At 41.1% G+C, this 13516-nt stretch overlaps 2 protein-coding genes across 2 annotated transcripts in view; both read left to right on the top strand.

The window, feature by feature from the left end:
* Nucleotides 1-13516, top strand: part of LOC135714886 (dystrophin, isoforms A/C/F/G/H-like) — a 135810-nt gene that overhangs the window by 117859 nt on the left and 4435 nt on the right. The gene's annotated exons all lie outside the window — the stretch shown is intronic.
* Nucleotides 5914-11269, top strand: LOC135714888 (uncharacterized). The gene is made up of 2 exons (XM_065238302.1): nt 5914-10413; nt 10467-11269. Exon 1 carries the CDS (start codon nt 8139-8141, stop codon nt 8673-8675), a length of 537 nt encoding a protein of 178 aa, XP_065094374.1. The 5' UTR covers nt 5914-8138; the 3' UTR covers nt 8676-10413; nt 10467-11269.

The raw sequence follows: 13516 nt of genomic DNA, 5'->3' as shown, positions 1-13516 counted from the left end.
CTCTGCGGGATTCAACATCCTGCTAGCATATGCTATAGGCAAGTTAATTCCTTCATTTGAAAGAACTGCACCCACGGCAACATTGCTCGCGTCAGTTGTTATGACGAATTTCTTTTTGAAATCAGGATATTGTAGAATAGGTCATAGGTGATCAACAACGATTTCAACTCATTGAAAGATTGTTGACATTTTTCGCGCCAAACAAAACGTTCTCCTTTTCTCAGTAATTTGTTTATGGCCTCAGCTAGATTTGCTAAACTGGGTACGAATTTTCGATAATAGCTAAGAATTCCCAAAAACATTTTGATTTCTTTCGCATTCTTTGCCGTCGGAAAATTTTTAATGGCACATAATTTTGATTCATCGGGCAATATGCCATTTGGTGTTATTTCATGCCCTAAGAATATAATTTCTTTTTGTAAGAAATTACATTTACTTGGTTGAAGCTTAAGATTGTGCTTCCTGAGGCAATCTAATATTTCACATAGTTTTTCATTATGTGTTTTTTAAAGTATCTCCGTATACGACTATGTCGTCCATGTATATGAAACATTTAATTAACAGTATTCATAAGGCGTTGAAAAGTAGCAGGTGCAGGTGCAAAGACATACAAACATATTCATAGTGCCCATAAGGAGTTAAAAAAGCAGTTTTGGCTGCATCTTGTAGATCCATTTTTATTTGATGGAAACCGCTAGCCAAATCTAAATTAGAAAAGTATCTTACTTTTCCTAATTGGTCCAAAATATCCGAAATTAAAGGTAACGGATATGCGTCACTTATTGTAACGTCATTGATTTTTCTGAAATCAACTACCTCGCGCCATTTTTTCTCACCATTCACATCAGCTTTTTTCGGAACGACTAATAGCGGAGAATTCCAAGGAGAATAACTCTCTTGGACCATCATTTTTCATCTTTTTAACTTCACCATCGATGACATCTTTATGCACCTTTGGCAACCTATACAGCCTCGTGAATATAGGTTTTTCACAAGATGTTTTGATTTGATGTGTTGTTGCATTGGTGGTTGTTAATTTGTCACCTTCAACATAAAAAACATCATTATAATTTTTGATAATTTCTAAAACTGAGGATTTTTCTTCATTATTCAGAAGTTTAAAATTAAATCCTTCAATTATTTTATCTGTTCTTTCTGAGTTGTTTTTGAGTGCCAATTTAGAGTATTCGGATAATGATTCTAACTCAATTGAATTTAAATCAACTTCCACCACATCATGTGTTCCGTTAAACATGGGAACATATGCAAAGTTATTAAACGGTTTAACTAAACAATTTATTTAATTTATTGAATAACTGCTTTGAGTGGCAAATTAATTCTTGATCTACTTGAATAATTTTTATTTGTTAATTTTACTGCGTGCAGGAATTTTTACAGTATTTTTTGCTGGCATGGCATTAATATAAGAACATTCATTGTTTTAAAAAATTTTAAAACAGTTTTGACGATAATCAATAGTACATGGGTTATTTTTTTGAAGAAATCACTACCCATGGAATTGGGAAATTCTCATGTACTAAAGAAATTTCAAATCTTCTCTCAAAATCATTAAATAGAAATGGTATTTCTACAGAACCAATCGTTCTTATAACGTCGGAAGTGACTCCACAAATTTCAATCTGTTTAGATTGATTAATTTTTTTGATAGACAAATTCAATGTTTGCTTTCTAAAAGCGTTCTAACTTACTTTAGCTCTTGGGTCAAGCAAGAAAAAAAAAAAACTAGGGATTTTTTGGTTAAATTTACGTTTAGAGTTATAAGTGCTCTATTCGTGAAATTAACTTTATCAAACGGAATTATCAAATCCCGAGTGATTTCATTAACTATAACTCTTGACCGTCGTCCGGACCCGTTTTCAGAAGTCCCCCTTGGTTTTTTGATTCTAATATATTTATTTGATTTCTATTTTTGAATCGACAATACGATTCTAAATGACCAGAACTTCCAGCTCAGTTTTTATTTCATTCTTGGGTGCCAAATATGTTTTTGGATTCTTATTTTGAAAATGATTTTGTGAGTTATTGTGATAGTTTGATTTGCCATAATTATTGTTATTTTGATTTGATTTACACATATGTGTATTGTATTTATTGTGGTAAGTTTTCGTTGTTTGGCTACTTTTAAAATTTGTCTCTAGAGAAACAGCATATTCCGCTGCTTTCGCCAAGCTAGAAAAATTATTAGCTTTAACGATATTTTTAACGTCATTAATTTGAATACCATTGATAAAGTATTCAAGGATAACTCTAGAATAAATGTCATTTGTCAAATTAGAGCGTTTCAGTAGCTCTTCAGAAATTATATTTAATTTCTCTTGGAGCAAAATTGCTCTATCTCCATACGATTTGGCATCCTCGAAACTTTTTTGCTTCAAGTTTACCATATCTCTAATCAATACACTCAAAGGAGTATCTTCACCGTACTTCTTTGAAAGTGTTGTTGTAATTTCATTATATTTTTCAATTTCAATTTCGACATAATGTAAAAGCCTCATTATTCAATGTTTGTTTAATGACTCTGACAAGCCCAGCGTCATTTTCATCCGCTCCTAAATCACGGAAAAAATCGTCGCAAATTGATATGAATTGCGAAAAATTATTCTTGCCATTGAACTTAGGGATAGCTTCCCTTGCTTCTTTGGCGTCAAAACCATTTTGTTAGTTACAGTATTTGTTGATGATAAACTTAATAAATCTGAATCAGTGGTAATGACGGAAGATCTGAATCAGAATCGTTTTTTTCAACTGAATAAAAAAAAATCAGTGCTTGAAGAACTATTGTTATCTTCTTCACCGATTTCAATATCCCTTTTTCTCAACTCAAGAATTCTTCGTAAGCTCATACGTATATATAAAAAAAACTACGTATTTGATGATACAAAAAAAATATCTTTAAACGAGGAGAGAGAAAACAGGAGAAAAATAAATTGACTTACAGATAAATGTGACTTTTGCTATCGCCTGGTGTTGTTTCAATCGCTTGATGTCGTTGCTGTCACTCGGTGTCCCTGCCTCCGGTGTTGTTGTCACTTCTCCTGATTTTGGAGAACTTCACTTTCTTATAGCGGTTTTTATTCTTCAGATCCAAATTGGATCGGGTATCAGAATAGTTTGTCAGTTTTGGTGAACTTTACTTTTACTTCACTTTACTTGTGAACTGGAACTTTCTCAACTATAGGAGTGGTTACTCTAGAGATTTTTTTTACAGGTCCAAAAACGTCAATTTGAACGTTTGCTTCTGTAATCTGGCACGGGTTGAGGATGCAACTGGCAAATTTCTAAGGTTCACACGATAGTATCACAATCACAAACAATCACAAAGGCATTTGCTGCCAATAGAAAAATGAATTAAAACGCGTTTACCGCTGCCACCCAATATCGGTTGGAGTTTTCTTCACTCTCATTAGAAGATGAGCGGTTACGGAAGCCATCCTCCACAAGGTGTTCATTGAGGTTTCTCGTGAGAGTCCCTCTACGAAATTGCGCTAATAACCGCGTTTTTTGCTTTGATTAATTGTTTCAGCTTTGTCTCTAGCTTTGAATATTCCTCAAAGTATGTGGAGGTGTTGTGTCTACGAAAAGCTTTGAAAGCATCAGATTTTTCTACATACAATTTTGTGCATTCTTCGTCCCATCCAGGTGTGGCTGGTTTCCTTTTGAAGGGCGCACTTGGAACTTTTCTTTTTTATGCGTCCAGTGAACTTTTCTTAATCAAATCGGCGAGGAATCGATATTCTTCCAATAGTGGAAGCGTATCTATTGATTCGGCACCGATTGTCACCGCCGTTGCATATTTCTGCCAATCTATGTTCCTTGTAAGATCAAATGGAACTCGAGATAGTTCTGCAGAGTGAGGGGCACACTTTATTGAAATGATGATTGACAAATAATAGCTACCATGGGGATCATTGATAACCTTCCACAGAAAATCCAATGATAGCGATCTTGAACACAAAGATAGGTCGAGTCGACTTTCTTGAGCCGGAGGTTTTGCTATACGTGTCGCTTCACCAGTGTTCAAAATAGTCAAGTTGAAATCGTCGCATAAATCGTAAAAAATAGCCGCTCTATTGTCATCATATAGATCGCCCCACCCAGTACCATGGGAGTTCGTATCACCCAGAATTAATACTGGGGATGGAAGAATCGAAACTAGATCCCAGAGTTGACTACGGCTAATGGAGGTTCTTGAAACTGTAGTTATGCAAAGGTCTTTGTTCTTCACATTTATTTGGCAAGCGACGATTTCGACGCCTGATAGAGCAGGAAGGGAAATTTTGTAGAAAGGGTAGCACTTTTCGATCCCTAAAAGTACTCCTCCATAAGAATCGTCTCTATCCAGGCGAATAATGTTAAAATCGTGGAAGTTGAGCTCTTTATCGGAAGAAAGCCATGTTTCACATAGCGCAAATATATCACAATCAGAATTGTGAAGTAAAAATTTGAACGAGTCTAGTTTCGACACTAGACTACGGCAGATCCACTGTAGCACAGTGATCATATCTTCAACCTCGTTCGACGAATTATCCATCGAAAGATATGATGATGCAAGGAGGGGCCATGAAACAGTCAATTGCTTAAGATATGATTCAAATGTTGGAAGCAAGACAGAAACTAAGCTTCTAAGAGGGTCTTGTATGTTGAACATATTTAATATGAATTCCACAATGTCCGAAAAAGCTAGCAAACCTTGTTCGTACTTGGATTTCTTTTGAGAAGTTTTGAGGAGCAGTTTGATTATTTTTCTTATCTTTTTTGGGCAATGGTGGAAAATTCCTGCTGCATCCAGGGATTGGTTCAGCAGGAGCCTTCGGTTTCATTTTTTCATCCCCATTAGTAATGATGCATGGGCCATTATCAATCTTCTGGAGGTGACTTTAGTTTTCTTACGGCGCACTTTCGTTTTGAGGATCCGTCCATTTTTGAAGGTGCGTGTACCACCGTAGAATCACCTTCATGGGATGAGTCAGAGTCCGATTCTTCAGCTGACAAAATCGAAAATTGGTTTGCATCTTGGACGGCTGATGCAGCCTTCACCATTTGAGCATATGTCTGCTTGAAGCGTCCTGAGATTGAACGCTGCACTGCTTGTACATCGGGCACTCCTGCAAGGGGTGAGGATTCTCGCCACAGTACGCGCATTTTACTGATTCTTTGTGGCAAGAATCCTCTTTGTGGTTTTCACCACATTTACCACAACGAGTTTTGTTGCTGGAATGGCTGGCCGAGTGTCCCAGCTTTTTGCAGTTGGTACAATTATAAACCCTCTGTACAAACAACCGCACCGGAAAAAAGCACCATCAACTTTGACAAAGTTTGGGAGAACTGAACCAGCGAAAGTCACGCGAAACAAGTCTGAATGCTGATAAACTTTCTTGCCATCTTGTAAAGATACTGAATGCAGTTCCCTAACATCCAGTATCTTTACAAGCTCGCTTGTAACTTTTCTGTTTTTAGAACAACCCGAGGCACGTTTCAAGTCCTCGACAGACAGACTCGCGTCGGAGACCACGCCTTCTATCTCCACATATCGAGAAAGGATGTAGATGTTGTACTCAACACTAAACAGCTCGTGATCAGCAATTTTATTTGCACATCATAATTCGTTGCTTCTACACACAGTTTGTTGAATTTCTCCTTATGTACAAAGATTCCCGGATACTTACGCAGCAAGTCTCTCGAAATATCGAGAGTTTTCAAGGGTTTATTTTAAGGCCGAAAAAGACAACCCATGGTCCTTTCGAAAGTGGTTGGTAATACCTGGTTCGCGCAACGTTGGCATCGGAAGATGCCATAAGTGTTGCGCAAAAGTGCCCTTCTCCAATTTATTAAATTTAATTACAAGTAATAGATTTTTTTGCACGGCGTACGAGCAAATTAAAGAGAAAAAAAATCGAAAAAAAACTTATATCTAGTTGCAACAAGTTGTCTCACTATGAGCCATACTCCCTTACTAGGGGAGAGACAGAGCCACGCACCACGAGGCAAAACAAAACTACAATAGGAAGGCAATGGATTTGCAAAATGTATTGTCTAATACTTATACCGGTTGTGTAAAAACCTATCAGCCGGTGCAGCTAGGTATTCCGTTTGCTGCTGCTACGATGCGGCTATTGACGGAGATGATACGATGATGATGGTGATGATTTGATGACGATCGATCACTGGGGTAAAGGTGAACAGTCTATACGTAAGACTCAGCTTACGATAGCTGCTTCCGAAAACCGTGCGCGATTCATTTGAACACTTTTTTTTTAACACGAGAGCGATGGAAACGCGGTAAAAAAAACGAGTGTTAACGCTGTTAACTGGCTCAGCGCTCGATACGGAATGACTTTTCATACTGCCGGAAATTGATGGTTACACTATCTATATAAATTTGCCGAGGTTTGTCAAACTAACCAAAATCTATTACTATTACTATTACTATTACTTATATTACAGATAATACGTCAGTATAATTCGATAATCGCTAAACAATAAAATGATAATGTGATTATCGGGAGTTAACGATAACCGATAGCTGCTATCCAGTTTCATTCCAACCTTATTTCAGGAGTATTTTAGTGTAAAATTTATAAATTATAATCATTCATGATTAATACAGGTTGCTCTCGAAAATGTTCCAAGTGGATTATCTAAAATGTGCCCAACTCTGTACGAAGCATTAACTTTTTACAACAGTTGACAAACGTTTTCAATTTATCAATAAATGTTACTGTCATTTGGAAGAAAACAATTACCCATGTTGCAACTAACTGATGCATTTTTTCTGTTGATATTAGTTATGCAAAGTTTCTGAATACATCATAGCAAAGTCTTGTCATTATCGGCTGTAATATCCATATGAAGTTTTGAATGTGATTCTTAGAAATGGAAATCGATAATACCTGCTGTGAAGATTATATGGGATATTTTTTTTATTGCTTATATTGCTTTCCAAACATTATTTATATGTTTACTCCACACAAAGAAAACAGAAGTAACCTAGCTAGTTTCATCGACTTTCCCTGTGCATATAATTTGTTTCCCAGTACATATTTGGAACCATTGTCATTCAGGGCGAAATGGAGGATGTAGGGAAAGGCATTTTACTTCTTGCTGGCCTTTTTCATTATCAACAACTTGAATTATTTTTTCCAAAAAATGCGAAACCACTATTCAGCCGTCGGCAGAAATCATGTGAGCCGAAAGTCCCTCGCGCGCATTCGTGTTTAGTACAGTGTTTTTTTCTTTCCCTTACCTTGTTCGCCATGTACCGGTACAACGGGTAAATGGTATGCATGACATCGGTATTCTCACGAATCTTATAGTATATAATTATCTGGTACTTTAGAATAAAAATCACGAGCTATCAGAGGGGAACGATAGCACATGGTGTCTACACCTATGCAATCACGTGGCCGGAATTGGGTGGTCCTCATGTTGGAAAAACTATCCAGTTTTTTTGTGGGCTGGATTTTCCCAAAAAAAATTCCAACTATCACGTTGCCAGAAAGCTATGCTAAAACTAAATGTGCTTCGATTTTTCGATTAGCTATTTTTCCAGCACATTTTTGCGGGTTTTCCCAGATGTACTAAAAATCGGGGGTCTTAAAGGCAAAATCTATTATTATGCCGTTGAACTCCCATTGTGGACCGACCGGAGTCCAGCTAATCTATGATTGAACCCAATTCACCGAAAGATTACCGATCAGCACACAACCTCCACCTACCAGTGCGGCCGAGTACAGTAATGCATCCGATACTGAAACCAAGCTGACAAGCACACCTCGTGCCCCACCGTGTTCGATTTAATATGAAGTGCTAACCGAAGCTGACGATATTAAACCTAACTCTGCGTCCAAGCCAAGTTATCTTCCTCGTGGATTGACAGAGGACCATTACGTCGAGGATTCAGCCGACTCCGTAGAAGTCAAGCCTAATAACATGGCAAGTGAACCAACCGAGTGCCGTGGCAATGAGGACTCACCTCAAGTCATGAATTTAAAACCTTCCGACAACCGAAGTCAATCCGAAGCTATTCCAAGACGACTTTCAAGCCAGAAGTCCGTCCCAGCTGGTGAAATGCCGCAAACAATCCTAACCTCGACTGGAACCAGAGCGGAAACCATCTGATGTTGATGCCTTATCCGATGTCTGCTGGAATCGTTCCGGTATTCAAGCCATTCTTGATGTCCGCTGGAATCCGTCCGGTGGTCAAACCCTTCCTGATTTCCGCCGAAACCCTTTCGGTGGTCAAGCCATTCCTCATATACACCGGAATCCGTCCGGTGGTCAAACCCTTCCTGATGTCTGCCGCAATCCAGCCGATGATCAAGCCGTTCCTTATGTCCGCCGGAATCCAGCCTGCGGTCAAGCCCTTCCTGATGTCCGCCGAAACCAATCCGGCAGTCAAATCGTTTCTGATGTCCACTGGAATCCATCCGGTGGCCAAGCCATTCCTGATGTCAACGGGAAACCATCCGGTCGTCAAGCCCTTCTTGATATACGCTGGAATGCGTCCGGTGGTCAAAACCTGCCTGATGTTCGACGAAATCCAGGCTGTGATCAAGCCAATCCTGATGACCGCCGGAACCAAAGCGGTGATCAAGCCCTTCCTGATGTCCACCGGAACCCGTTCGGTGGTCAAGCCGTTCGAGGTGTCCCCTTAACCCGTCTGGTGGTCACGAACTTCATGATATCCACTGGAACTCGTCCGGTGTGCAAGCAGTTCCCAATGACTGCTTGAATTCATTCGGTGAACAAGCCATTTCTGACGTCCCCGGGAAACCATCCGGTGAACAAGCCGTTGCCGATGTCAGCAGGAGACCATCCGGTGTTGAAGCATTTCCCGATTTCAGCTCGAAATCATCCGGTGTTGAAGCAATTCCCGATGCCAGGTCGAAATCATCAGGTGTTAAAGTTATTCCCGATGTCTGTCGAAACCCGGCCCGTGTTCAAGATGTTTCCGATGTCTACCGGAACCCGTCCAGTATTCATTCGATCCCCGAAGCCAACCGAATACTATCTGGTGTTCAAGCGGTATCCGATGTCAACCGAAAACTGTCCGATGTTCAAGCCAGTCCCAATGTCAGCTGGAATTCTTTCAAGGCCAATTCTGGAGCCAAGTGCACTCGTTCCGTTACTGACGTCTGAGAAATAACAAATAAGACTTTGACTATATGTTTAGTATTACTTCTGCCTCAAGTCAACGATTTAAATAATTGAAGATGCTAATTTCAAATAACAGACTAAAGTGGTAATTTTTATACGATAGATTGGAGATGAAAGTATAGAATTGATAGTTCCGTCAGAGTACAGCAGTATGAAAATTGCATATAGAGAGTAGAAAGCGAGCAAGGACAACTTTAGGAAGGTACAAATCGGTTTGATCGTCTCTCTTTACCAAACTCCCCCGTTGGAGAGGGATGGTGAGGGGTATTCCCCCCGCCACCACTGGCAAAAAGAGATGATCACCGACGCGCTCAAATACCTACGATGTGTTTGAAACAGTTCTACCGATTTTTACCGCACTCGATCGCAGGCGAATGCTGAGGACGCGGATAGGCTTCTTAAACGGCATGATGCTTCCTTCGACGCTGATAGGAGAGCGGAGCACCTGGTGATTGAACGGACAAATGTGGGTATACGCGCATTTCTCCACCGAGAGGTGGAATCCGACGGATTTGGTCCAGCGTAGAACTGCATTCGTGGCCGCGTTTAGTTTTCTGCGAAGGGCCTTCATTGTGGAGCCTACCGCCACCAAGACGATATCGTCTGCATACACGAAGATGTATATTTCTTTGGGTAAGCTGTGGAACACTCCGTTCACCCGTATTAGAAACAACGTGACTGCGATCACCGAACCTTGCGGGATGCCAGTCTCCTCTGGGAATTCTCTTGATCTATGGTTTCCGATGCATACTTGGAAAGTACGATGTCGGAGGAAGTTCTTCAAAAAATGAAAAACGTGGCCCGACAGACCCCAGTCCGTGAGTTGAGCAAGAATGTCGGGTGTCCATGTACTGTTATAAGCCTTAGAGATGTCTAGCGTAGCGAGTTCAGCATGCTGGTCAGAATCTCTCGCGTCTCGAAGTACCTGGTTCAAAGTGGCGAAGTAGGTCCCGGTACCGTGTTCAGGATGGAAAGGTTGCTGGCGGTGGTCAATGTAGCCGTTACTCTCCAAGTAGAGCACGAGCCTACGGTTGACCATTCTCTTCAGCACCTTACTGACACAACATGTCAAAGATATCGGTCGGAAGTCTTTCCTCGCGACCCGAGGTGCTCTGCTTCGGGATCGGGACGACAAGGCTGTGTCTCCAGTCTTCTGGAATGGAATTATCCAGCCATTCTCTATTTAGAAGTCTGAGGAGTGTGGTCTTGCATTCCGGTGATAGGTATTTTAGGTATGTTTAGTACCCAACGTCATCTGGGTCAGTCGATTTCCCGGTAACCTTGGATAGAGCTAGGTCGAGTTCCCGTGGCATGAAAGGCCGATTAATCTCCAGTGGTAGTTCATCCTCTGGGATGTAAATACTGTCCAAAGAGTGCATCGAAAGGTTTTTTACACGACGAAAACGATCATCGTACCTGTCAATGGCCGAGAGAGAGGCAAAATATTCCCCCATGGCGTGGCCGATCTTGTCGCGGCTTTTCCGTTTTCCACCTAATGCGTTGACCTTACCCCACAGGTCAGTGGCTGTCTGGCCAGCATTAATGCTGTCCAGAAATTGCTCCCAGCTTGAACTCTTGGCAGACCGGATAGTTTGTCGGCACTCGTTGCGTTTTGCTCTGTAGGTGGCCATGGCCGCTTCTATCGATGGATGGTCCGAAGGTAGCCGCTTAGCAGCCCGAAGAGTCTTCTTTCTGGCTTTAACTGCTGCTTTGGTATCTGGGGGCCACCATGGTAGAGACTTAGAGCCTGGGTTGGGACTGGTTCGTGGAATTGATGAAAGTGCCGCTTGATGGATGGAGCTAATGAAGTCTTGGATAGTGCCCGGTGTTGAATTGGACCATGTGGCGTCAACGGACTTCTGCAACGCTGACAACGCTGACGCTTGCAAGAGATACGTCTACAGAGAATTCCCTCTGTCCGCTGATGAAAGTGATAGACCCGTCGTTAATAACGACGAGATCCGAGGCTTCTGCAACTTCCATAAGTGTAGTGCCTTTGGAGTTGGTTTTCGGGCTTCCCATGCTGGATGATGGCCGCTCATATTCCCAAGTACCAGAATGGGTCGTTCGAGGTCTTGAAGCAGATCGCTGAGGTGTTGTTTACCGAAAAAAAAAATAACAACAAAAATACATTAAAAAACAATGTAACAATAAGACGAAAATTATTGTATTAACAATGATTTATATTGTTACGTCTACAATAAATTTGCCTTGATTTATGTTGTACAAAACAATAAATTTCATGGTAAATGGAAAATTTACAATAAAAAAGGGGGGTTGTTAAGCATCTTAACAATGAAATTTTCGTGATTTCCCCATATATATTTTTTTCAATAACATTATATATTATTGTTATTTTACTGTTGGTTGGCGAATTTATTGATTAAAAAAAATAACAGTGTACTTTAGAGTGTATGTGTTGGCTTGACAGATCTACTTTATCGACTTTAAAAATAAATCGAAAAAATAGAACATGGTCCCGGGAAGGGAAGGGGGTGGTATGTCTGTTACGGGTGAGTCTTTTTTTTTACTGGTTATGGATTGAGATTCGATCCGGAACTTGTGATAAATGGAGGCCAATTCCCCTGCACTCGATCTCTCTAGGTCACGTCTCCTTGGTGGTTGAGCGTCGTTGATAAGTTAATGCATTCTACTGGAGAGAATCGCCCATGAAATATGCTTCCACCTGAGAGTTCCTTCCTGACATCTTCAAGTGGTGGAATTTTTTATTATTATATTGTATGATTATTGCCTGCACGGAAAAGGTCTGCATTAAGCGGGATTAAGATGAGGCAGGTGAGTTGAATTCAACTCAAACCGATCTGGTCGTAGGCGTTCAATTGACTTGGCAACGAATAGAGCAAGTCCGATATCGGTCAGATTTCTGGACGTTCATTTCGCAGTTCAAGTGAGTTGAACGCTGAATTGAACCATCTTAAGCCAGTTTTAGAAAGGGTCTAGGATAAGAGATGAGCGGACGCGAACTGGCTGGTTTTGAGCCAAACGAACTGTCAAAGCCAGAGCCATATGAGCAGCGCCTATCTTGATTACATTGGCGTGTTGCTGACCCTCTCATAGTCTGCATGCTTCAATCAGATTTATTTTCATTGTTCGTGAAGTAACCCACAATGAAAACACACCAATATTTAATGTAACAACATTTTTAATGTAATAGAGTTGTTCATTATTGTTCATGATCGAATCATGTTAACAATAAAATAAATGAAAAATACGATAAAAATCATTGTAACAACATTTTATTATGTACATTCATTGTACAGCTAGGTAGCAGTTTTGCCGTTTTCGGAAGAGTACAACATTATAACAATCATTTTTATTGTCGACAATAAATATTCATGTTAGAGCATTGTTTCCACTGAAAATTTCACTGTAATTTTTTTTTCCGGGTAAGGTTGTGTATCTTCCTGCATGGAAGGTAAGCGGAAACAACTGAAATCGGGAATGGGTATTCGAGTCTGACCGCCACGATTGGAAGGTCTGTGTCTAGATGTATGGTCGAAAACGGTGTTGGTGCCAGGACCCCGATTGCCGCTGAGTGGAAGGAATATGTTTTCGTTTCTCTTTAAGGTCCACTGGTATTGACCGCCCAGCGTATGATTCATGCCGCTGCCGGTGGCCCGGTGGACCTTTTGGATGGTCAGGATGGAGGGCATCTGATCAAGAACTAGGATTTCTAAGTCTGGAAGGTTGTTATAAAAGTCGTTCATATTCCACTGTCTAGCAAGCGGTTGTTTTTTTGGATAGTTTGTTCGCTGGGTTTCTAGGGATCCGTGTTGCAGAGGTAGGATAATGGACTGGATCCTTAGGGCTCCCATTAGGTGTCCTCTTACCGAGGGAAGGTTTCGTGAGGGAATGAGCCTCGAGTAGGCTTGCGTCGGACTGACCTGGTTGCATTCTATAACGGTTCCCCATTGTGAGGGTTCCTGTTAGTAGGTGTGAAGCTGGGTGCTTGTGGCGATCGTGGCTTGCTCGCTCATTTGACGAAGGCGTAGTCGAGGGGCCCGCTTCCGGAGAAGGAATTCCGAGCCGTTGGTGCTGCATTTTGTCGTAAGCATCCGCACAGACTAGAACATCAATGGGAAGTGCCTTTCCTGATCTGATTCTGGCTAATCTCTGGAACCCGGTAGGGTTACACCGGAAGGAGGCATTGAGGAGGGGTTGAACGCCGGCACGGATTTCCCGGCTTTCCCGGTAATTTTGTTAGCTAGAGACTTCTTTCCTCTCACTTCATCCTTCGGTGATAGTTTTTCACAGATTCGTCCCCCTTGACTCCCACGTAGTCCAGAGGGGATGGGCTCTTGCTCTCATAAGCGGTGAT

This window comes from Ochlerotatus camptorhynchus, unplaced genomic scaffold, assembly GCF_037179485.1.
Source record: "Ochlerotatus camptorhynchus isolate MF236.1 unplaced genomic scaffold, CSIRO-AGI_Acam_v1.1 ptg000754l, whole genome shotgun sequence".
In the NCBI taxonomy this organism is placed as follows: domain Eukaryota; kingdom Metazoa; phylum Arthropoda; class Insecta; order Diptera; family Culicidae; genus Ochlerotatus; species Ochlerotatus camptorhynchus.
The sequence above is the reverse complement of the archived record's forward strand: the minus strand, read 5'-3'. Positions and strand labels throughout refer to the sequence as shown.